This window comes from Capra hircus, chromosome 25, assembly GCF_001704415.2.
Source record: "Capra hircus breed San Clemente chromosome 25, ASM170441v1, whole genome shotgun sequence".
In the NCBI taxonomy this organism is placed as follows: domain Eukaryota; kingdom Metazoa; phylum Chordata; class Mammalia; order Artiodactyla; family Bovidae; genus Capra; species Capra hircus.
The window spans coordinates 36711620-36734254 of NC_030832.1; the positions used below are offsets into that span (position 1 = coordinate 36711620).

The window sequence follows — 22635 nt, forward strand, 5'->3', positions numbered from 1 at the left end:
GGACTCACTCTGCTGGGGAGCTAAGTAAAACCCTTTGAGCAGAAGTAGTTGCAAACAAATGAAAACGTTCACAGATAGCAAGAGTCCACAACATGAAGATGTCAGTTCTCCCTAAATTAATTTTATTACCGTTATTAGGTCACGTGGGGCCACATTTGGGGTCTTAGTTCCCCAGCTTGGGATCGAACCTGTGCACCCTACAGTCCTAACCACTGGACTGCCCAGGAATTCCCTCCCTAAGATAATTTGTACATTTAATGTGATAGCAATAAAATATACCAACGGGATTTTGGTGTGTTTTTTTTGTTTAAATAGGGAAAGATGACATTAAAGTGGAGATGAGGATATAAACAAACCAAAAAAGCTGGGAAAACTCTAAACCAAAACAAACAAACAAAAAAAACTAAATGTCCCTGCCAGAAATCTAAACACTACTTAAACTCTCAATGATCACAACACTGTGTTGCTAGTAAATGAAGCTAAATGGAGCAGTGGAAGAGGAGAAAAAGCCCAAAGAGGAACTCAAATACACACGGGAATTTAACATAAAATGTGACATCTGAGTCAGTGGAAAAAGAGACTGGTCATTTAATAATACTGGGAAAAAATAAACATGAAGTTGATTGAGTTCTCACCCTACACAGCAGGATACATCCCCACGGATCAAAATATTTACATATACAAAAAAAGAAACCATACAAATGCTAGGGCAAAATGTAGGCAAATTTTTTAACTTCAGAGTAGGGAAGGCATTTGTAACTGGGGCTCAAAATGCAGAAGCCATAAAACAAAGACTGTTATATCTGACCTCGTAAATACATATATATATATATATTTCTGCATGGTAAAAAAATAAAAAGTCAAAGATGAAAAAAAGGACATGGAAAAAATTTTTTGACTCATAGCACTAATGAAGGGCTGGCTACTCTCTGTAGCAAAGGACATCTATAAAATATTTCAATAAAGGGCAACAAACCAGTGGAAAAATGGTGAAAAGGTAGGAAGAAATCACAGGAAGGGAAATCCAAACGGCTCCTGAATGTATGAAAGAATGCACAACCTCACTCATAATAGGAAAAATACAAATTAAGACTCTTTTTATCTTTCACTTATCAGATTGGCAAAAATCCAAAAGCATGATAATACTGTGTGTTGGCGAGGCTGTGGGGAAATGGGCAGTGTTGCTGGTGGGAATGCAAATGCCTCAACCTCTATGGAAGGCCATTTGGCAAGATCTCTCAAAAGCATAAACTCACACAATCCTCGATCCAACAATTCCACTGCTAGGAATTTATCCTACAGATAAGAGACACACACATAGAAAACTGCATCTGCGTAAGGTTATGCATCGCAGCACTGTTTGCAATAGCCAAAGACTGGAAACAACTAGGAAGTCCATCAATAGAAACTAGTTAAATAAACGATGACAAATGAATTATGACATGTCTGCAAAAGAGAGTAAGGATGCTTTTTACATACCTGACGAGGAAGGGCAGCCAAGTGAAAAATAATGAAGTACAAACGACTGTGTCCTCTCTGTTGTTTGTAAGAAAATATGGGAAATAAATTTGCCTTTGTTTGTATGTGCAGATAGAAAAGACTTTTGGAAAAATACTCAGATGCGGATAAGAGCAGGCTAGGGCCTGGGGCCCAGAGTCAGGATGAAAAGAGACTTTTCACTGGGAATCTTCTAATACTTTAAAAAATTTTGAACCATAGGAATGCAGCACAAATGAAAAACACTTTACTGTTTTAAAATTTTTAAAGTTCTGAAATTAAATAGCAGTGCTGGTTGTATAACCTTGTGAAGATACTGAAAATCCATGAGTTGTATACTTTTTTTTTTTTTTTTTTTTTTTTGTGAATTGTGTGGCTCTTAGTTCCCTGAGCAGAGATCGAACCCACACTCCCTGCGGTGGAATCTTAACCCCTGAATCACTAGGGAAATCCCCACATTGTATACTTTTAAAGGGTAGAAGAATATAGTACGTGAATAATAATTTTAAAAAAACTTTTTAAAGGAAAGAGAGAAGAATGCCTTGGAATCTGCCAGGAGAGGAGAATAAAGAACTTTTGGGGTGCAGGAAAGGGTGTGTATAAAGGCAGGGAGGGGTGTGGGAAAGCGAGGCCCACGTGGGGAATAGGATGGTATGTTGCAGGTGATGCCGGTCACAAGTAACAAGGGGGAGCTGGGGGTGGACAGCTCACAGGATCTCAAACATCTCCGAGAGGAGCTCAGACTTGCAGGCACAATGGCTCACAGGTGTAACATGATCACATCTCCTTTGGAACGACAGTGCTGAGAAGCAGCCTGTGCCATCCTGCGACAGGGGACACCGGCTAAGAGCTTACTGTAAATGGTCCACATTAGAGAAAATGAGGCCAGAAATAGGTCAGAAAACACCAAAAAGAAGAATGGAGGAGCTTTCAGGGCTCCACAGGTGGGGCCTTCCCTGGTGGTCCAGTGGCTAAGACTCCACTCTACCAATGCAGGGGAGCTGGGGCTGATCCCTGATTAGAGAACTAGATCCCACGTGTGTGCTTAGTCACTCAGTCGTGTCCGACTCTTTGCGATCCCATGGGTTCTAGCCCACCAGGCTCCTTTGTCCATGGGGATTCTCCAGGCAAGGATACTGGAGTGGGTTGCCATGCCCTCCTCCAGGGGATCTTCTCAACTCAGGAATCGAACCCAGGTCTCCTGCACTGCAGGCGGATTCTTTACCGTCTGAGCCACCAAGGAAGCCCAGATCCCACATGCTGCGGCTAAAGATCCAGCAGGCCGAAACTAAGACCTGGTACAACCAAATAAATAAAAATAAAAATAATTTTTTTAAAGTACCAAACTCATGTTTTTAAAAAGAGAGAGAGACACACAGATGAAAAGGAGGTTTGGGAGCAGTCTGGGGGTGGCCAGAGGGGACACTCACGGCAGAAGCTGCTATTTCTCCAGATGGGAGGCCTGATGCCCTGGGCTTGGCAGGCAGTCGCGAAGGCTTGCAGAGACTGGCAGAGGGTGCTGCTCAGGCCCCCAAATTCACAGAGGCTGTTGGTGCATCTGACCAAGAAGGGATTGAGGATCACGCGGCTGGCACACCTTGCCCAGCCCGGAGTCTGAAAGGCTGCCTGGCATTGCTCCTGGGCTCTCTCCAGGTCAGCTGGCTGGCAGGTCGTTTCTGGCTCCTTCTCCGATTCTTCTTCGGTCTTGTCATCATCTCGGCAACTGGGAAGGGAAAGGGGGTCATCACAGGGACAGCCATGGCCTCATCTATGAAAACAACTTGGCGCTCCCAAACCACCCTCTAGACCCCTCCTGTCTTCACCTGGAAGCTGGCCTGGGCTCTGACCAGCCTTCCACGTGGCCCCCGTCGCCTCCCACATTTTGAAGCCAAGACAGGAAGACCCAGATGCCACCCCCTGTCAAGCGATACGCATTGAGGACCACTTCAGTCTTTCCATCCCAGGTGGGCCATATGGTCTAGAATCCCAACTCGCGTTCCTATGCCAACAAAGGCAGAGAGTCTTTGGGGACAATTACCTTGGGTCAATCTCCTTATCTTGCCAACTGTCCACATACGTGATGTCATCTGGGGCTAGCTCGTCATTAGGCATCAGCAGTTCGTCTTCTTCCTCACCGTTGAAGTTCCCGCACACGCCGCAGGTCTGGGTGGGCAGAGAGGAAAGAGGGATCTTTCGCATCTGGGATGGCAGGGGGCATTTGTGGTTGGCACCCCCTTTCCACTCCGAAGAGAAAGGCATCCCCACCCTGCAGCTTTTTCCCATTCTGGGGAGTGACTCTTCAGTCGGGCACCCCGCTCCCTGCAGGCTGACGCCCCTACGAAGTGACCCAGATGTTTTCTTCACCTTTCCATAATAGGCTTTTGGGATTTCGATCTTCAGGAAACCATTGCCATCAAACTTGACTTCCACCCCAATGCTGATGGTGAGCACCATGTAGCCGTCCCTGGAAAAGACGCTGACTCCCCGGATCTGGGAGGTCGCAGGCAGGGGGACCCATGTGCCATTGATCTAGAGAGGAAGGCAGGACCCGTGAGCAGCAGGAAGGACCAGAGCTCATGTCCTCCCCTCACCACCGCCCCGCTCACCAGCACGTGGTCCTTCTTCAGGGTGACCAGGGTATTGAAGACGTGTACGTAGACCTTGCGGAGGTAGGAAGTGTGAGCTTGGTCTTGCTGCTGCCCATTCTTGCCACTGATCTTGAAGAAAGGCAGGTCCATGGTGGAGTGACACGTTTTCGCCAAGACGTAAGTGCAAGCGCCCTGGACGGCATGGTAACTGCCATCGAAGCTTATGTACCGGGACCTGTCCTGGATCTGGCACACTCCCATCCCTGCAGGACAGAAAGGCGGCTGAGGAGTGGTCCAGCCTCCAGCAAGAACAGGCCTTCTCCCCACCTTCACGGAAAGGATGTGGAGGAGAGGGAGCCTCAGAAGGCAGGGGGACAAAGAAGAGTCAAGACCCGAGGAGGTGGGGCAGGTGCCGCTCGGCCCGGGAGAGACTTTTAATATCCTGAGTTCACAACTGCCGTGGGAGCCGTGAGTGAACCCCGAGGAGCCCCTCCTGGACGGAGGGGTGGTTTTGGTGGCTGAAGGTCCTCCCCCATGCTCGGTGGGCCTCCTACCTGCCCCCCGGCACCGCATCAGCCCATCGCGGGGCCAGCACATCTGGCCAGGCTTGCAGGCGGTTTGGAAGCAGGAGACGTTGTTGTGGATGGAGCAGGTGCAGAGCCGGGAACACGTCTTGTCCGTGTACCATCTCTCCCCAACCTGTGGGGCGCGGACATCAGCGGAGCCGATAGAAACTTGGAAGCTGGAGAGGGACGGAGGCCTCCCCTGCACCACTGCACCCTGGGGCCCCCAAGAGGTCGTCGTTGTTCAGCCTCCCGCCTCCATCACCAGCCTTTCTCAAGCTCCAGGCTTCTGAATTTTGCTTCTCAGCCCCCAGCACTGCCCCTCCCCGACACCTCTTTGCAGGCTCTGAGCCCTCTGGCCCCCAACTCATGGAGGCCCCCTTGCAGTCTGGCTTCTCACCGAGTGGTAGGCACCCCCGGGGCTGGTGCAGCCACACTCGCTGAGGGGCACACAGGTGGTCCCACTCAGGATGTGGCCTCTCTGACACTCGCACCCCTCGGCACAGGGGAGCGAAGACGGGCAGTACGATGGGGTGCTCAGGCTGAGACAGGTGGCCGGGCAGGGGTCAGCGCAGGGGCTGTATCTGCTGCCTGACGGACACTTCAGAGCTAAGAAGAGATTGGCGTGTAGGAAGGAGGAGTCATTTCCAGCTCTCTTGACCTTGGGGCCTGAAGAGCTCCTAAGGGCTTCTCTGGTGGTCCAGTGGCTAAGAATCCGCCTGCCCATGCAGGAGACACGGGTTCGATCCCTGATCCAGGAAGATTCCACGTGCCGCGGAGCAATTAAGCTGGTAAGCCACAACTACTGAGCCTGCGCTCCAGAGCCTGGGAGCCGCAACTACTGAACCCACCCACCGCAACTACTGAAGCCCACGTGCCCTAGAGCCCGTGCTTTGCAATGAGAGAAGCCCCCGCAAGGAGAAGCCCAAGCCCCGAAACTAGAGAAGAACCCGCGCCACCACGAAGACCCAGCGCAGCCAAATTAAATAAATTAATTTAAAAAAATTTTTAATGGATTAAAAAAAAGAATTCCTAAGAAAGAATTCCCTGGCGGTTCAGTGGTTAAGACTCCTCGCTTTCACTGCTGAGGGCACAGGTTCAACCCCTGGTGGGGGAACTAAGATCCTACAAACAACACAGGACAAAAACATTTTTAAAGAGTGCTCCTGGAAGTGTCAGATGAATGGATTAACAAAAAGGGGTCCATCCCTACAATGGAATATGATTCAGCCTTACAAAGAAGGAAATTCTGGAGCCTGCTGCAATGTGGGTGAAACTTGGGGACATTATACTAAGATAAGCTAGTCACAAAAAGATGAATACTGTGTGATTTCACTTAGATGAGGTCTCTAGAGTCCTCGAATGCATAGAGATAGAGAGTAGATGGTGCTTGCCAGGGGCTGGGGGGAGAGGGATGGGGACTTGTGTTTAACGGGGACAGTTTCAGTTTGGGAAGAAGAAAAAGTTCTGGAAACAATGGTGATAATGGTTGCATGACAAGGTGAATGCACTTAATGTTGCTGAACTGGACACTTAAAAATTTGTTACAATGGTAATTTTTGTGTTCTGTATATTTTACTACAATTCAAAAAAAAAAAAGAGTTCCTGGGAAAGAGGAAGAAAGGTCATCACACGGGTGACCTGGGGAAGATGGGAAGGAGACAGCAGCCAAATGAGGTCAGAACTTTTTGGTGCTGGTAAGTTGCTTCAGGTCTGACTCTTTGTGACACTATGGACTGCAGCCTGCCAGGCTGCTCTGTCCGTGGGGATTCTCCAGGCAAGAATACTGGGGTGGGTGGCCATGCCCTTCTCCAGGGGGTCTTCTGACCCAGGTCTCTTAGGTCCCGACCTGTATCTCTTATGCCTCCTGCATCGACAGGCAGGTTCTTTACCACTAGTGCCATTGGTGAGGTGAAAGTCAGATGGGGGCTCCCAGCCGAGGGAGTCGAGGGGAAGATGGTGGCTGGGCTCCAAGAGACTGGAGAGGGGGGACAGAGGGCATCCCACATGGGGGCTGGGGGCTGGCTGCGAAGGGGAGAGCGGAAGAGCAGAACTGAGGGAGAGGGAGAGAGGGCGGGGCTCAGGGGACTCCGCTAGGTCACTCACGGCAGAAGGTGCTGCTCCGCCAGGTGAGGACCTGGCCGGCACGGGCGCACAGGGACGCGTAGGCCTGCAGGGAGCGGCACAGCGTGAACGCGTCGCCCTTGGTCCCACACTGGCCGTACACACAGCTGGTGAAGCTGGCCTGCGGGGCCACCACCTTGTGGCACCTGGAGAAGGGTCCTGGTGGATGAAACGAGGTAGGCGAGAGTGAGCCTCGGGAGGAAGCGGAACCATGAGGCTGCTCTGGGGCAAAGTCTCCATCCACTTCCATCCAAACCCATGATTATTAACAACCTACTGCCTGAGATGCAAAAAACCCCCACAGATCCATCAGCGCCCCCAGGGGACCACTGCCTCCGCATCCACTCCGCTGTCTCTATTTCCTGTCTCACCTCCCTTCCTCAGTGATCAGCCCCCCTCCTCTGTCTCCTGTCCTGGGGGTAAGGGGGAGCAAACAGGGGCCCCTGCGTGGCTTACCCTGGGGATTCACCAAGATATCACAGTTCTTACTCCAGGGGTCAGTTGCATTCTTTTCCAGGCACCTGGGGGGCCTGGCATCTGCAGCAAAGCAGCTAACAGAGGGGGAGGGGAAGGGACAGGAATTTAGGATCAGAGGACACTTCCCAAAAGCCAAAGCAGACGTGGAGAGGGAAGCGGGGAGGGGAACCAGGGTGGGAGAGGAGAACAGAGTGAGGGCCTTGAGTAGTAAGGTCAGCAGATGCAGCAGGAAGGAGAAAGGTTAGATCTCAGGGTGGACTTCCCCAGAGACAGGTCAAGAAGCCCAGGAGAAATCAGCAGGCAGGGGTGTGGGAGGTTGGAACAACCTTCCATCAACTCCAGGAGAGATTGGGGACACCGCCAGGCTGCCTGCCAAGCAGGCAGCTCCCTGCCCCGGTCCAGCTCCCCGCTCTCCCCATTCCCCGCTCACCCAGATTCAGATAACTCATTTAGTTTCCAGGAGGCCCCCAGGCGCACGGAGTTGACAGCAGGTCTTTTATCGGGCTGCAGATTGTCGTCCAGGCTGTTGTTGTTGTAGTTCCCTGGGGGACCAAGCAGTCAGAGAGGCCGCAGGCTCGGTCCCAAGACCAAGAAGCCACCCTCTCTCCAAGAGAAGGCTTTTCTCTTCCTTTATCTTCAGCTTCCCTTCACACCTACCCTCACACACGACGCCCTCAACCGAGTAACAGATCGCCAAGCACCTGTTCACGTGTGGATGAGCAAGATCCCTGAGAGGCTCGGGTTGCCCGTGGCCCACGCTTCGCCTACAAGTGCCCAGGGAGCTCACCACACATCCCACAGAGTCGGCCGGCATAGGAGGAAGGAGCGGTCACTTCCACCAGGTGGTACCCATCATAGCGAACTTGAAGCCCAAAGTCCGTGTAGAGGAGGATAAAGGAGCCACTGGACCTCACGGTCATCCGGCCATGCGCAAACCACAGGGGCAGAGCCACCTGGCGACCGTCCAGCTACAGAGGTAGGGAGGACGAGGTAGGGAAAGGCTCCGGGGACAGGATAACAATGGGGCAGAGACCAGGGAGCAGGCGGGGGGCGGGGGTGATGGAGGGTATGTCTCAGAAACTGGGGTTTCGGTATCTGCCGGACAGGTGTAATTGCAGGCAAGAGGGAAGGGAAGAGATGCCGCATGGGCTGGGGGTGGGGCCGGGGAGGCAGGCGCAGGCACGCACCATGACCTTGAGGCCTTTGAGCATCCAGACTCTGATGCCGAAGGCCTGCACCTGGACGGCTTTGACGTAGGAGGCCTCCAAGTTTCCGCCACGGAACTCGTTGGTGGCGCTCACAAAGAAGTAGTTCTCCAGGGACTTCAACGAGCAAGGCCGGGTCAGGATGTAGGTGCAGGTGCCCATGAAGTGATGCAGGGCTCCATCGAATGTCAGGTAGTGGGGGTCCCCCCAGACAGTGCAGGTGGCCGACCCTGGGCACCAGGAGACGGCGTTCAGGGATGCACTCACCTTGATCTGCCATCCTGGCGAGTCCACGTGGTGATGGTACCCACGGCTCATCAGGATGGTCCGTAAGGCATGGAGAGGTCAAGGTCAGGGACTGCTCCAGCCTCACTGTCTGGGTTCTTAAAGATGTTGTTTTGATTCCGGGCAATCACCTCCCAGCCCCTGGTTATACCCCAGCTCTCTGCTTTAGGACAGGACCATGCCTCCGCTCAAGGTCATTTGGGCAGCCCCCAGGCTCACCTTGAGGGTGGCAGCCATAGGTGCCATCCTGCTGACCGCACAGCTCTTGGGCCTGGCACTGCCATGGCACACAGCGAGTTCTGTTAGTGCCTTCACAGATGCAGAGCCGTCTGCAGCCTGGCTTGAACCACCGCTCCCCTACCTGGAAGGAAAAGAAGCCGTCCCCTGGTCGGGACTTCCCTGATGGTCCAGTGGTTAAGAATCTGCCTTGCAATGCAGGAGAGAGATGCAGGTTCAATCCCAGTTTGGGGAACAGAGATCCCACATGCGGCAAAGCAGCTAAGCCTGCGTGTAGCAGCTACAAAGTCTGCACACACGGGAGTATGGGCACCACAACTAGAGTCAGTATGCCACCATGAATAGACAAACACACGCTTCTTAAAATAGAAGGTCATCTTAGCGCTGCTGTTCAGATCACTGCCTGCTCCTTGGGAAGGCGTTTGTGTCATCCCAAAGCTCCAGGCTCAGCTCCATTCGCTTATTCAGTCACTCCGTTATTTGTCTGTCCACTGTTTCAACAGATAGTTATTATCCGCCTCGTGCCAGGCGTCAGGAATTCAGTAATGAACCAGATGGACGACGCCCCTGCCCTAACGGAACTCACAGTCCAGAGGGGATGGTCAACACGTAAACAAACAGATCCCGTGCCCCAGACCGTTATGTACCCAGAGGTGACCATCAGGGCACCCAGGGTGTTTCCTGCCATTGGCACTTCCTGCAAGAGTTTAGGGGTGCTTCTCAGGGTGCTTCCAGGAGGAGGCAGCATTTCAACAGGACCTCAAAGGAGGAGAAGGTGGCTAACTCAGGTGGTGCCTGGGAGGCCAAGCAGGGGAAAAGGGGCTGCAAAGAAGGTGAAATTGAAAGAGTAAAAGGTGGATAAGGAGTGTTCTGGGGGCCAGCCTGGAACGCGGCTCTGAGTAGGGGAGAGCCCCATGGACATCAGGTGGTGGAGGCTTGGACGGACCTCATCCTCAGGCCTTGCAAAGAAGGAAGAGAGAAGTTTCACAGATCAGGGCTAGCTCCAAGCAGTGCCTCTGAGAAGATGGTTCGGATGGGGTCCAGGTAGCAACTGAGAAATGGACCCTCCATAGGCAAAAGAATGCGGGTGAGATGCAGACATGCCTGAGCCTTCAGGGGATGAGAAACAAGAGAAGTGACTCAGGGAAGTGACGGGCAGGGGAGACAGGAAGGGAGAGAACCGGGGGTCCCAGGTTTTGCTGGGGCCTGGGCTGACTCTGGTGAAAAGTACTGGAATTGAAGAAGGAAAAAGGGGAATTAGACCTAAGCCCTCCTCCTACCCATCTCCCCACCCCCAGTCTCCTGCCCACGCGCTGGTCAGAGACTTCAGAACCCGCACCAGTGCCTTCTGGCTGCAGCACTGAGAACGGCCCAGCCCCGGCGGCTCACCTTGAAGTAGCCGGCTGTGGGGTCGAGGCAGCCACACTCAGACTGGGGGACACACTGGAGCCCGCTGAGGATGAAGCCCGGGTTGCACTCGCAGCCCTCCACGCAGCGGTTCTGGCAGGCCATGCCCGAGAACGTGGAATGGCAGGTGTCAGGGCACAGCTTGGCACACAGGGTGTATCTGCTGTTGGGTGGGCAGGCCAGCGCTGGTGGAGGGGGGGCACAGGTGAGGCAGGGTCGGGAGAAGAGGAAAGAGGTAGTTTCCAGCCTGGAGCTCGGAAGGCCCATGGCCAGAGGCTTCAGCCCGATCTCCAGAAGAGAGGAACTGGGAGAAACCACCAAGGAACTCAGCCTCCACGCCCTGGGCCTGGAGGGGGCCCTGCAGGGAGGTGCCAAGAGGCAGAACCACGGGAGCAGACCCACCAGGAGCCTCAGGAGCTCTGCCCCAGGGGAGCCAGTCAGAACCCATGTGGCCCCAGCGAGGCGCTCAAGCAGGCCCCCCAGAGAGCTGGGCCAGGACTGGGAGCTGTGGGGCGCCCTCCCACACAGCAGTCTGCATTTTACGTGTATATTGCTCCACCTGGTGTGCATTCACACACGTGTGCATTGCTCTCACATCCATACCCTCAGGTCTTGGGAAGGCTTTCTTTTTCTCTTTAAAAAATCTTTTCCCAAAGAACTTTAATTAAGACTTTAACAGAAATAAAAAAGGTCAGCGTGTACTCAGGGCCCAGATCAGATGTAACAAAACCAAGCTAAACCCAGGGTGGAAATGCTGTTGTTGAGTCGTTAAGTCGTGTCTGACTCTTTGTGACCCCATGGACTGTAGCCCACGAGGCTCATCCGTCCATGGGAATCTCCAGGCAAGAATACTGGAGTGGGTTGCCATTCCCTTCTCCAGGGGATCTTCCAGACCCAGGGATCAAATCGGGGTCTCCTGCACTGCAGGCGGACTCTTTACCGTCTGAGCCACCAGGGCAGCCCTAGAGTGAAAATACTGCCTGGAAAATCCACAGCTGGGAGGAAACCCCAGGAAGCCTTCCTGAGTGTGCAGGTGACCGTGTGATTTTCTCAGGGGAGGTTTTCGACTCTGCGGATTTCCTGGTCCTTGTGTAGGGATGAAGGGGTTCCATCAGGTGCCGCCCCCACACCTCCCGGCCTGTGCCACCATTCTCAGAAGCCACCAGCCCTCTGATGTGTGAGTGTGAAGAAAGGGGCCCGGCACCTTCGCACGACTCACGGCAGAACTGGGGTCCCCTCCAGGGCTTCACTGCGTATCCGGCTTCCTGGCAGGTCTCAGTCAAGGCTGACATGTGGGTACACAGTACCTGCTGCAGCCCCTGGAAGTTGCACATGTCAAGCAGGCAGTTGTCGAAGAAGGAGGAGACCCTGAGGTGAGGCAGGCAGGCCCTAGGGAGAGAGGCCAGGTCAGAAGGGATGAGAGGACAGAAACTCGTTCCTCCCGTTTTGATGGGCCCGAGCACGGGCCCTCCTGTTCCTCCCCGCTACGTACTGAAAGGCTCCGTAAGCGACCACGAGCCGTCCGCAGTACTCCGGCCTCGACATTGTGTTCTTCAAGTCAGTATCGCAAGATGGGAGAGATGCCTGGTTCTCCTGGCACCTGGAAGAGACTCACCCCCACAAGCCCTAAGGACCGAGGCTCGCCTCCATCCCCTCCGGGCCCGGGCAGTCTCCCCGCTCTCGACGCCCCCTAGTGGACAACATCTGAACGCCAAGAGGTGGGAAAACGGGGCCCGCCAGCAGGAGGCGGGGCTGCTCAGAGTCGCCTGGGGACCACAGGTGGGGAGGGTGGCGTAAGCGTGGTGGCAGTGAATTTCGTAGGGAACCAGATCCAGGAGAAAGCCAGACGTGGGGGCATACAGAGTGCAGACCAGGAGTGATGCCGGCCAGGGTTCTTGGTTCCTCGAAGGGGCAAAGGAGCAGGAGGGCGGACTTGGGGGCAGGGAGGTCCTCACGTCTGGTCCTCATCCTCCGAGGTCTGCCAGCTGTTACCCAGCTCCTTCTCATCTCGTGCTGGTTTGCCATCCGGCTTCTTGTTGTCGTTGCTACTGTCGCCGTCATAGTTGCCACAGAAACCGCAGAGTTTGCTGGAGTAGGTGCTGTAGGGTTTGTGGAGAGTAAGGGTCTCCATCATCTGAGGGACCACAGAGGGGCAGGGGTCGCGGGAGGCCATGGGCAGAGGTGGGCTGTGGACCAAGAGGTGCAGACAGGGAACCAGGGCTCCACACCAGGCACCAGGTGCACCACGACCTCCAGCTCTCGCCCGTAAGCTGTCTTCACGTCTCCAGTCCTCCCATTCTTCTGCTCACACCCCATCTTCCAGTCATGGCAAACTTCTTGCTGGCCCTAAGACATTCCACTTTTCCCCTTGGAATTACTGTTTACTATTTCTTTTTTTACTTAAAAAAAATTTTTTTTAATTTTTTGCCTGTACCGTGCAGCATACAGGATCTTAGTCCCCCAACCAGGGATCGAACCTGTGCCCCATGCATTGGAAGCACAAAGTCTTAACAGCTGGACCACCAGGGAAGCCTCCAGCATTTCTGTCAAGTCTTTCTTTCCCTTGTTTGGCCATCTGGGGATCTACTCATCCGTGAAGACTGCAGTCAAGAGACCACTGTTTTAAAGGCTCCCACGGCTCATTAGCAACTCCTTCTAGAACATTCCCGAAGCCTTGTGTATATATCCTGCTATTATCCCACGGCCCTGAAAGCATTTCCTCCCCCTCCGCAACCAAAGGGAGGCCTGCTGGTGGAGCTAGGTGTTTCCTACCCATGACTGAGAATGAGCACCCAGGATGGCAGGGGAAGGGGGATGGGAGAGTCCCTGAGAGGGAGGGAGGGGCAGAGTGGGAGGAGTGGCAGCCACCTCGCTGGGTCGCCCCCTCACCTGGGCACACGCACATACAGCTGCTGGTCACCATCCCATCTCACCCGCAGACCGAACGCCGTCTGCAGCTGCACAAACCGCCCGCTTGGAGTCAAGAAGACGCCTCCAGAAGGTATGGCCGGGAGGGTGACTCGCTGACCCCCAACCTGGAAGGTGGGGGAGGGCCGAGGGAGGAGAGGAGGGACAGATCCGGGGATCAAGGAGGAGCCCCCAGCTGACTCCCACAACCCCACGCCGTGCTCGTGACCTCTTCCGCTCCACATGGAACGCTCTGGGGGAGCTGGGCGGATGAGGCCTTACCAGCGTGTGTCTCCCCTTGAGCAGGGTGATGGTGGTCTCTGATAGAGTCACAGAGACCTTGCTCAGGCAGGACACGCCCTCCAGTCCTCGCTCCTCATTCTTCACCGTCACCCTGAAGAACGGCTCTAGGCCGGGAGAGTAGGGGTCAGGGGAGAACGCCAGGGGGCTCGCTCATTCCAGAAATATTTCTGAGCGCCCACAGAGGGGGGCAACCCCACCCGACCCTGTGGGGATAAAGCCAGAGGGGAGACAGGACCCCAGCGGGAGTGGGGCATCGTCCAGAACAGCTTGGGACTGCGTGCCCGAGAAGCCGTCCCCACCCCAGCCGCTGCCCGGCACGCCCTGAGGCCAAGCAGGCCCAGGAAGCAACTGATGCCGAGAGGAGTCTTAACCTGCCTTCTCCCCACGGTCTGGTCCTGAGAAAGTCCTGCTTTGCAGATGGACGTGTCATCCCTCGCTCTGCAGTCGGTCCTCACCCATCTTGCCCCATCATCAGCTCTGGCCCTTCCCCACCGACCCATGCGCTCCCAGGCCCAGCTCTCCCGACCTCAGACTCCAGGGCCAGGCCATGGGGACGGGGAAGGGAGGCAGCTCCAGGGTCCTACCTGTCGAGTTGCCACAGGGTTGGGCCAAGAGGTAGGTGCACTTGCCCCTGAAGTTAAAGTACCTCCCGTCGAAGGTGAAGTAATGAGGGTCTCCATAGACGAAGCAGGTGGCAGTGTCTGCCGAGGGGACATGGGGGATGTGTGAAGCTGGGTTACCAGGCCAGGCGCCATGGCCACCTCACCCACCTAGTGGTCCCAGCTCCCCTGGCCAAGGAAGGGATGGGGACCCCAGTGTCACACCCACGGGGACAGGTGGGAAGAGCATGAGGGGTCTCACCATAGGGGTGGCATCTGTACTGGCCATGCTTCAGTTGGCACACTGTGTGTGTCCCGCACTTGTAGGGCTCGCACTCTATCTGACTGCCGGGCTGGCAGCGGCAACGTTCTGTGCAGTTGGGGCTGAACCACTCTGTCCCTGTCTGAGAGCAAGGGGGCTGGGGTCACAAGGGTACCAGTCCTGGGAAGACTGTTTCATCCCATGGTCTCATCCCCTCCTCCTGCAGACCTCACCTTGTTCAGACTCCTCTCCCCATTGCCTAGCAGAGATTCCTGCTCGCCCCAGGCCCTTTGCACATGCTGTGTTGGAGCCTGTCTCCCTTCCCCCCATCTAAACCATTCCCCATACAACCAGCAGAGTTCAGCGCAAGGGTTGCTATCTTCTCAGGAAGACCTTCCAGACCACCCCGACTAGCTGTGGGTACTTCTCCTTCCCAGGACTTAACACAACCGCACTTTTATATTAATTTTTGTGATTATTTGATAAGCTCCCCTACAAGGGGCTGTGTCTTTCTTTACTCGCCATCTCAGCCCCAACACATACCACAGTGCCTGGCAAAGAGTTCTCATTTAATGAATACTTCCTTCTCCCCCAGAATGTGAACCTGTGCTATTCATGGTGACCCCAATGCCAAGAGGGTTGAAGGTACCCAACTACGTTTATTGAATTTATAAGTGAACATAAATCCATATGTGTTTCCCAGGGCAGAGGGAAGAGACGCCTGGCGCTGATGGTTCTGACATCAGCAGATGGTTATATCCCAGCTACTGCTGAAGCTAATCCCAACACTGACCAGGGACACCTGGGAGACAGGTTAAGAGGGCTGGAGGAGGAAGTCACCCTCAAGGAGACAAGCAGGAACTCTGATGCTCCATGGGAAGAACACCAGAGCTGAGAAGATGTACTATTCAGCAATGAATAGTTGACTGCAGTTTTATCTAATAGGTTGACTATATTTATCATAAGTTGCTAACAATAATAATTAACATTTAAGAAACTGGTCTGTGTCGGGACCTAATTTCATCTTCACAGCAACCATATGAGGTAAAAAATCTTATTGTGCACGTTTTATAGATATGGAAACAGATTTGAAGAGATCAAGAGAGAACCTTGCCCAGGGTCACTCAGCAAGCAAGTGCCGGAGCCAGGTTGCAACTCAGATCAGCCTGACTCTCAGCGGCTCGGTTTAATATAATGGCCAGCAGCCCACGTCTGGCCACTGAGCTCTTCAAATGTAGCTGGTGCAGACTGACATGGCTCTAAGTGTGAAATACACATTGGATTTTGAAGACTTCATTGGGAAAAAAAAGTCATAAACAATCTCATTAATAACTATTAATTACCTTTTGAAATAGGTAGATGATTGGAGTTAATTTAACCTGTTTCCTTGTACCTTTGTTTTTTTTCAAGATTTTTTTTGATGTGGACCATTTTTAAAGTCTTTACTGAATTTGTTACAATATTTCTTTTTTATGTTTTGCTTTGGGTTTTTTTTTGGCCCCAAGGCTTGTGGGATCTTAGCTTCCTGACCAGGGATTGAACAGCATCCTCGTGCATTGGAAGGTGAGGTCTTAACCACTGGATCGTGAGGGAAGTCCCATACTTTTTTTTAAGGTGGCTATCATGACACATAAGTGCCATATGAGGCTTGAATCTGTCCCTTCTGGACAGCACTGGCCGGCGGCCTCCAGAAACTCTGGGGGCACCCGGGGGCAATCAATAAGGAGAGACAAGACTAGTATCACCTCTCCTTTGACAGATCCTATCAGAATCTGCAAATTCCTTGTTTGTTTGTTTTGTTTTGGCTTCATCTCTCAGCTTTTGAGATCTTAGTTCCCCAATGAGGGATTGAACCCAGGGCCCTGTCAGTGAAAGTGCTGAGTTCTAACCACTAGACAACCAGGGAATTCCCTGCAAGTTCCTTTGGAAGAAGGTTCTGGAATGCTTCATTCTGCCCTGAAAATGCCTGAATGTACTCAGTGTCCGGCGCTCTCTGTATACACAGGGACCCCTGACTTTCCTCAGGATGGAGATAAGGGCCCTGCAATGCCTGGCTGGTCTAGGGTCTAGTGCATCATGGCTGCCTGTACAGGATGGAGAAATACAAAAATTTCAAAGCTTCCAGGAGCACCGAGGACAGGGCCTCAGGACGGCAGGATCTTCCTCACAGCCTAGAGTCAGGCTGGGCCAAAGTGACCGCTTAACAAATATTTATTGTGTGAACAGAGTGACCACCAAAAACCACACGCCGTGAGACCTCCCTGGCAGTCCAGTGGTTAAGCCTCTGCGCCTTCACTGCAAGGGTTGAGGGTTCAACCCCTGGCTGGGGAACTATGAATGAAAGACCCCAGCACCAGGTCATCACTGCCCAAGAGCTGACCCCTTGAGAATGTCCTGTGGGTCCAAATTTATGCCATCTGAGGAGCAGGTGGCACCAGACCCCAGGGGTTCGGCTCACAGTCCCCCTCTGGGGAACTGGACAGCCTCAGGTCTCACCTTGTAGTAATTTTCATTGTAGAAGCAATCGCAGGAAGAGGCATTGATGCAGCGGGAGTCGTGGAACAGAAAGCCTGAATTGCAGACACAGCCAGGCTTGCAAAGGAGACCACAGGCGGGCTTGGGGCTCTGGCAGGATGCTGGGCAGGCACAGCGTTCATAGTGGGCATTCGGGGGGCACATGGCTGAGGGGAAACCAGCCTCCATTAAATCTCCAGCTTTTCTCCTGTCTCCCCTCTCCCCGGCAACCCCCCACCTGGCCACCATTCTTCTCAAGGAAGTAGGCCCATGTTACTCAGCCATTCAAAGGAAGGAAGTCCTGACACAAACCACAACCTGGATAAACCACAATCCTGACAACACATGCTGAGAAAAAGAAGCCAGTCACAAAAGACCACCTATGACATGATCCCCAGTGTATGAATTGTCCAGAACAGGCAAATCCATAGAGACAGAAAGCAGGTTTGTGGTGGTCAGGGGCTGAGGGGTTGGGGGACAAGGAACGCCTACTGATGGATATGGGCTTTCTTTTTGAGGTGATGCAAAATGTCCTGAAATGGAAAAGGGAGGGTGGTTGCACAATTTTATGAACACACTAAAACCACCAAGTCATACACCTTAAAGGATGAACTTTGACGGCAGTGAATTATACCTCAGTAAAAGAAGCACTAGTAAGTCCAGGGACTGGTTCCCAACAACCCCCAGCATCACCCCCGCCCGCCCACCCCCACCTTGCCCTCAGCAAGGTGGTCCTCATCTTTCTTTCTAAAGTCGCCACGATTGGCTGCTCTTCCCTCTGAGACTGCACTTTTCCACAGCATGCGTTTCCCCAGCCCTCTCTCCTCACCACTGTCTCTGACTTCCAGCTCTTTGTCCGAGGCTTCACCACATACCGGGAGTAGGTCTCGGGGTTGTAGTGGTGGCCGGGGTCACAGGGGTCATGGAGGTACTTGGCATCGTGAAGACTGTCAGCTGAGTGGGTACAAGAGCTGGGCTGGGCTGGGGTGTCATGGGAGTTGTGGGCCTTTCAGTGGGGACAGTGGGCTTTTCTGTGGGGATGGTGGTCTTTTTGGTGGGGACAGTGGTTTTTTCTGTGGGAATAGTGGTCTTTTTAGTGGGAATGGTAGACTTTTCGGTGGGGACAGTGGTTTTTTCTGTGGGAATGGTGGTCTTTTTGGTGGGGACAGTGGTTTTTTCTGTGGAAATGGTGGTCTTTTCGGTGGGGACAGTGGTTTTTTCTGTGGAGATCGTTGTTTTTTCAGTGGGAATGGTGGTCTTTTCAGTGGGAATGGTGGTCTTTTTGGTGGGGACAGTGGTTTTTTCTGTGGAGATCGTTGTTTTTTCAGTGGGAATGGTGGTCTTTTCAGTGGGAATGGTGTTTTTTTCTGTGGAGATGGTTGTTTTTTCAGTGGGGACAGTGGATTTTTCTGTGGGAATGGTGGTCTTTTCAGTGGGAATGGTGGTTTTTTCTGTGGAGACGGTTGTTTTTTCAGTGGGGACAGTGGTTTTTTCTGTGGGAATGGTGGTCTTTTCAGTGGGAATGGTGGTTTTTTCTGTGGATACGGTTGTTTTTTCAGTGGGGACAGTGGTTTTTTCTGTGGGAATGGTGGTCTTTTCAGTGGGAATGGTGGTTTTTTCTGTGGAGATGGTTGTTTTTTCAGTGGGGACAGTGGATTTTTCTGTGGGAATGGTGGTCTTTTCAGTGGGAATGGTGGTTTTTTCTGTGGGAATGGTCGTCTTTTCAGTGGGAATGGTGGTTTTTTCTGTGGGAATGGTCGTCTTTTCAGTGGGAATGGTGGTTTTTTCTGTGGAGATGGTTGTTTTTTCAGTGGGGACAGTGGATTTTTCTGTGGGAATGGTGGTCTTTTCAGTGGGAATGGTGGTTTTTTCTGTGGAGACAGTTGTTTTTTCAGTGGGGACAGTGGTTTTTTCTGTGCAGATGGTTGTTTTTTCAGTGGAAATGGTGGACTTTTTGGTGTGGACAGTGGTTTTTTCTGTGGGAATGGTGGTCTTTTCAGTGGGGACAGTGGATTTTTCTGTGGGGATGGTTGTTTTTTCTGTGGGAATGGTGGTCCTTTCAGTGGGGACCATGGGTTTTTCTGTAGGGACAGGGGGCCATTCACTAGGGAAAAGGGGCCATTCAGGTAGGAAGGTGGGTTCTTCAGTGAGGATGGTAGGTTTTTCTGTGGGGATAGTGGTCTTATTAGTGGGAATGGTGGTCTTTTCTGTGGGGACAGTGACTTTTTCTGTGGGGATGGTTGTTTTTTCAGTGGGAATGGTGGTCTTTTCGGTGGGGACAGTGGGCTTTTCTGTGGGGATGGTGGGCCCTTCAGGAAGGAAGGTGGGTCCTTCAGGGAGGATGGTGGGCTTTTCTGGGGGAACTGTAGGTCTTTCTGTGGGAACAGTCAGCTTTTCTGAGGGAACCACAGGTTTTTCTGTGGGGACAGGGGATATTTCACTGGAGGTGGTAGATGTTTCTTCAGAGGTCACAGGTTTTTCTGTGTGGGCAGGGGTTTCAGAAGGGCCAGTAGGGGGACCTAGAGGTTTGGGAGGGAGCACTGTAGATGCAGGTCCTGTAAAGAAAAAAATTCCTGGAGTTTAGTCAATGCCACACCACCCCCATCTTGACCCCCATCTAATTGGAGTGGGTAACTTTGTCACACCTCTTCTAGTCCCAACCCAATCTCCACTCACTCAACACTCAACAAAAACTGCCCCTAATATATGTCTGCTCTTGCCCTGGGTTTGGGAAACAAAACAAATGGGATGTCAGCCTTCCCTTCAGGCTCACCACTCACTAGGTAAGGGGTCCAACCACCAAAATCCATGGCACCAAAGTCACATTCATTCAAGCAAGCATTCCAATGAGGCCAGGAAGGTACAGGTGGGCAGGACACAGAAGACAAAGCTTTGTGAGGCCTTGGACACAAAAGTGTTAGTCGCTCAGTTGTGTCTGACTCTTTTCGACCCCGTGGACTGTAGCTCACAAGGCTCCTCCATCCATGGAATTCTTCAGGCAAGAATAGTGCAGTGGGTAGCCTATCCCTTCTCCAAGGGATCTTCCTGACTCAGGGATTGAACCTGGGTCTCCTGCATTGCAGGCGAATTCTTTACCAGCTGAGCCACCAGGACACAAAAGAGGACTTGCATTTTAACACATTATTGAAAGGGTAGCGGCAGTGGGGGGGTTGGGGGGGGCAGTGTTGGTGTTTGCAGAACTGAATGCCTGTGGCCAGCAATTTGTTATGTAAGTGAGTATTGAAACATCTCCAGTCAGTAACGCTCGGGTGACAGAGGCCGCATTCCTAAGCGTCTGATCAATAAGCTGTGAACAGCGTGTGCAGAGAGGCCCGAGTGCTGCTCATGCCAGAGCGTGGCCCCTTTTCCGGGGCCTGGGGTCCTGTCCTACCTCGACAGGTCCCCTGACTGATGAAGATGAAACCCAAAGCAACGACGAAGGCAGCGTGGGAGCCCCTCTCGACCTCAAACATCAGCTGAAGGTCCAAGGGAGAAAAAAGCAAGAGAAAGTTAGAAGTGAAGGCCTGGCAAGGCGGCGACTCTCTGGCAGAGGGTCTGTCTTCCACCAAGATGTCGCCTTATTCTAGCCTCAACAGCGCAACGTGGGCCCTGGCCTTCCCAGGGGCTGGAGAGCCTGGTGGGGAACACAGAGTACCCTCTGCTCCGCCCTTCCTCCAGAGATCCATCCTCACAGTCCTGGGGCGCTCCCGGACCCCAGCCGTTCACCCCCTCTCCAGCCCCATAGCGACGCTCATCCGGTGACTCTCCCTGTCTCTCACCTGCATAGGTTGTTGATGTCCCGAAGGGATGGCCATGGAATCGTTCAGCCAGTCAGGGCCCTGAGACCCAACTCGTTCCCAGAGAGAACTTGGGGGGCTGCCTGCAGGGCTCCCCAGCAGAAGCCTGAGCTTCGTGCCCTTTCCGCGGCCATCCATGTGGTAGGAGAACGCCACACAGATGGCACCTGGGGCGCAGAAGGGCCGGCTCACCAGTTTGTAAGACTGGCCTTCCTGGGAGAACTTGTCAGCCTCAAGGTAGACGAAGTGACTTTCTGGGGATAAGAAGGGAACGGACAAGGTGAGAAGCTGCCACCAGACAAGGCCTGTGCTTTCCTGAGCGGCACCTTGCTTTCCAAATAGGGGTGAGACGCAAACACCCACACTCCCCACGTCGCAGTGGGCGTTTTTGTTGGTTTGTTGTTTTCTTTGGATTCCTGCTGTTTGTAGATTTCTCACTGGAAGAAGGCAGGATCACAAAGAAAGGGAAAACCAAACCAGCAGCCCAGATTCCTGTACTGGCTGCATCAGTAAATGCCTTGACCGAAAATAACAGTGGATTTTGAGGCCTTGGGCTCAATGAGAAATGGGATGCCAGGATTTTTTAGGAGGTTTTCAAGTGAACCCAGAACATAATAATCCTCAACTCATTCTACCTCCGTCGCCTCCAGAGCTCTGGCCCCATGACCGCTTTCCAGTAAACACCCCATGGTTGATTCTCACCACCTACATTTGGTGTCAGTCACACCAGCCGCCCACTAGCTGTGAGCAGATTCAGGAACTCATTGCCTTGAGGGCGCCTCCATCTCCTCACCTCCACTGAGGGAAATTCCGAAGGGACCTGTGCCATGGATGAGCGTATTTGCACTTCCCTGGGTCCAGCGTCCGCCATCCTGTAATACCTGGACCCAGTCACAGAAGGGGTGGTCCTTGTCTTCAAAGTCACACTGAGGAAAGCTCTCTGGGGGATCAGAATGGGAGGTCCGAGAAATCTGCGCCATGCTTTCTGTTCCCCCTCAACCCCTACCCCTGTTCTCCGAGCCCCTCTCACCCCCACAGGGAGCAATGCTGATTGCATCCACAGCCACTGCTGGCTCTGGGATCTTGGCAAACACGCCCACCAAGGTGAACTGAAGAGAGAGGGAGAAGGGGCCGGGAGTGAGAAAACAGCGTAAACGCTCTGTGTGCCTAGTCGCTCAGTCCTGTCCAGCTCTGCAACCCCATAGGCTGTAGCTTGCCAGGCTCATCTGTCTATAGGGATTCCTCAGGCAAGAATACTAGAGTGAGTTGCCATGCTCTCCTCCAGGGGATCTTCCCAACCCAGGGATTGAACCCAGGTCTCCTGCATTGCAGGTGGATTCTTTACTATCTGAACCAACAGGGAAGCCCAAGAATACTGGAGTGGGTAGCCTATCCCTTCTCCAGGGGATCTTCTAAACCCAGGAATCGAACTGGGCTCTCCTGCACGGCAGGCGGATTCTTTACCAGCTGAGCTTCCAGGGAAGCCCTGCCTAAAAGCTCAGCCCCCTCCATCTGGTTTTACTCTATACAGGGACCCAGCCACCCAGCTTCCAGGGCCCAGACTCTCAATCCATGTCAATATTGAGCAAGCCTCCCATGAAAGGAGACCTGACCCCTTACTGCTCTATACCTGAATCTGTCCCTGGCCTGTGTAATTGACAGAGACAGGCTGCCAGTTGGGTCCAGGTTGTCCTGAGAAGATGGTGTGTTTCCGGATGCTGCCTACGATGGAGGGAACCCAAGAAGGATGAGTAGCCGAGGGAATACCTGGAGTAGGTTCTCAGCACATCCTTTTCTCTCACTCTCGTGGTTTTTTAAAATCTGTTTTTCCAGAAGCTCGTGCCTTCCCCACTCCCAAATTCCACCCCTC

General features: G+C 53.1%; 1 protein-coding gene across 1 annotated transcript in view; it reads right to left on the minus strand.

Annotated features, from left to right (window-relative positions):
* The window catches only part of ZAN (zonadhesin), a 38489-nt gene that overhangs the window by 9913 nt on the left and 5941 nt on the right, over nt 1-22635 (minus strand). Inside the window, 27 exon segments of the mRNA XM_018039999.1 lie at nt 2928-3220; nt 3536-3660; nt 3862-4026; nt 4104-4348; nt 4640-4784; nt 5049-5257; nt 6755-6931; nt 7229-7323; nt 7680-7791; nt 8037-8217; nt 8437-8684; nt 8959-9100; nt 10366-10568; nt 11603-11772; nt 11876-11983; nt 12339-12482; nt 13273-13418; nt 13573-13697; nt 14178-14294; nt 14455-14596; nt 16951-17135; nt 17844-19487; nt 20324-20444; nt 20748-21019; nt 21559-21705; nt 21796-21874; nt 22396-22487. Of these exon segments, the coding sequence (XP_017895488.1) occupies nt 2928-3220; nt 3536-3660; nt 3862-4026; nt 4104-4348; nt 4640-4784; nt 5049-5257; nt 6755-6931; nt 7229-7323; nt 7680-7791; nt 8037-8217; nt 8437-8684; nt 8959-9100; nt 10366-10568; nt 11603-11772; nt 11876-11983; nt 12339-12482; nt 13273-13418; nt 13573-13697; nt 14178-14294; nt 14455-14596; nt 16951-17135; nt 17844-19487; nt 20324-20444; nt 20748-21019; nt 21559-21705; nt 21796-21874; nt 22396-22487 (5832 nt within the window).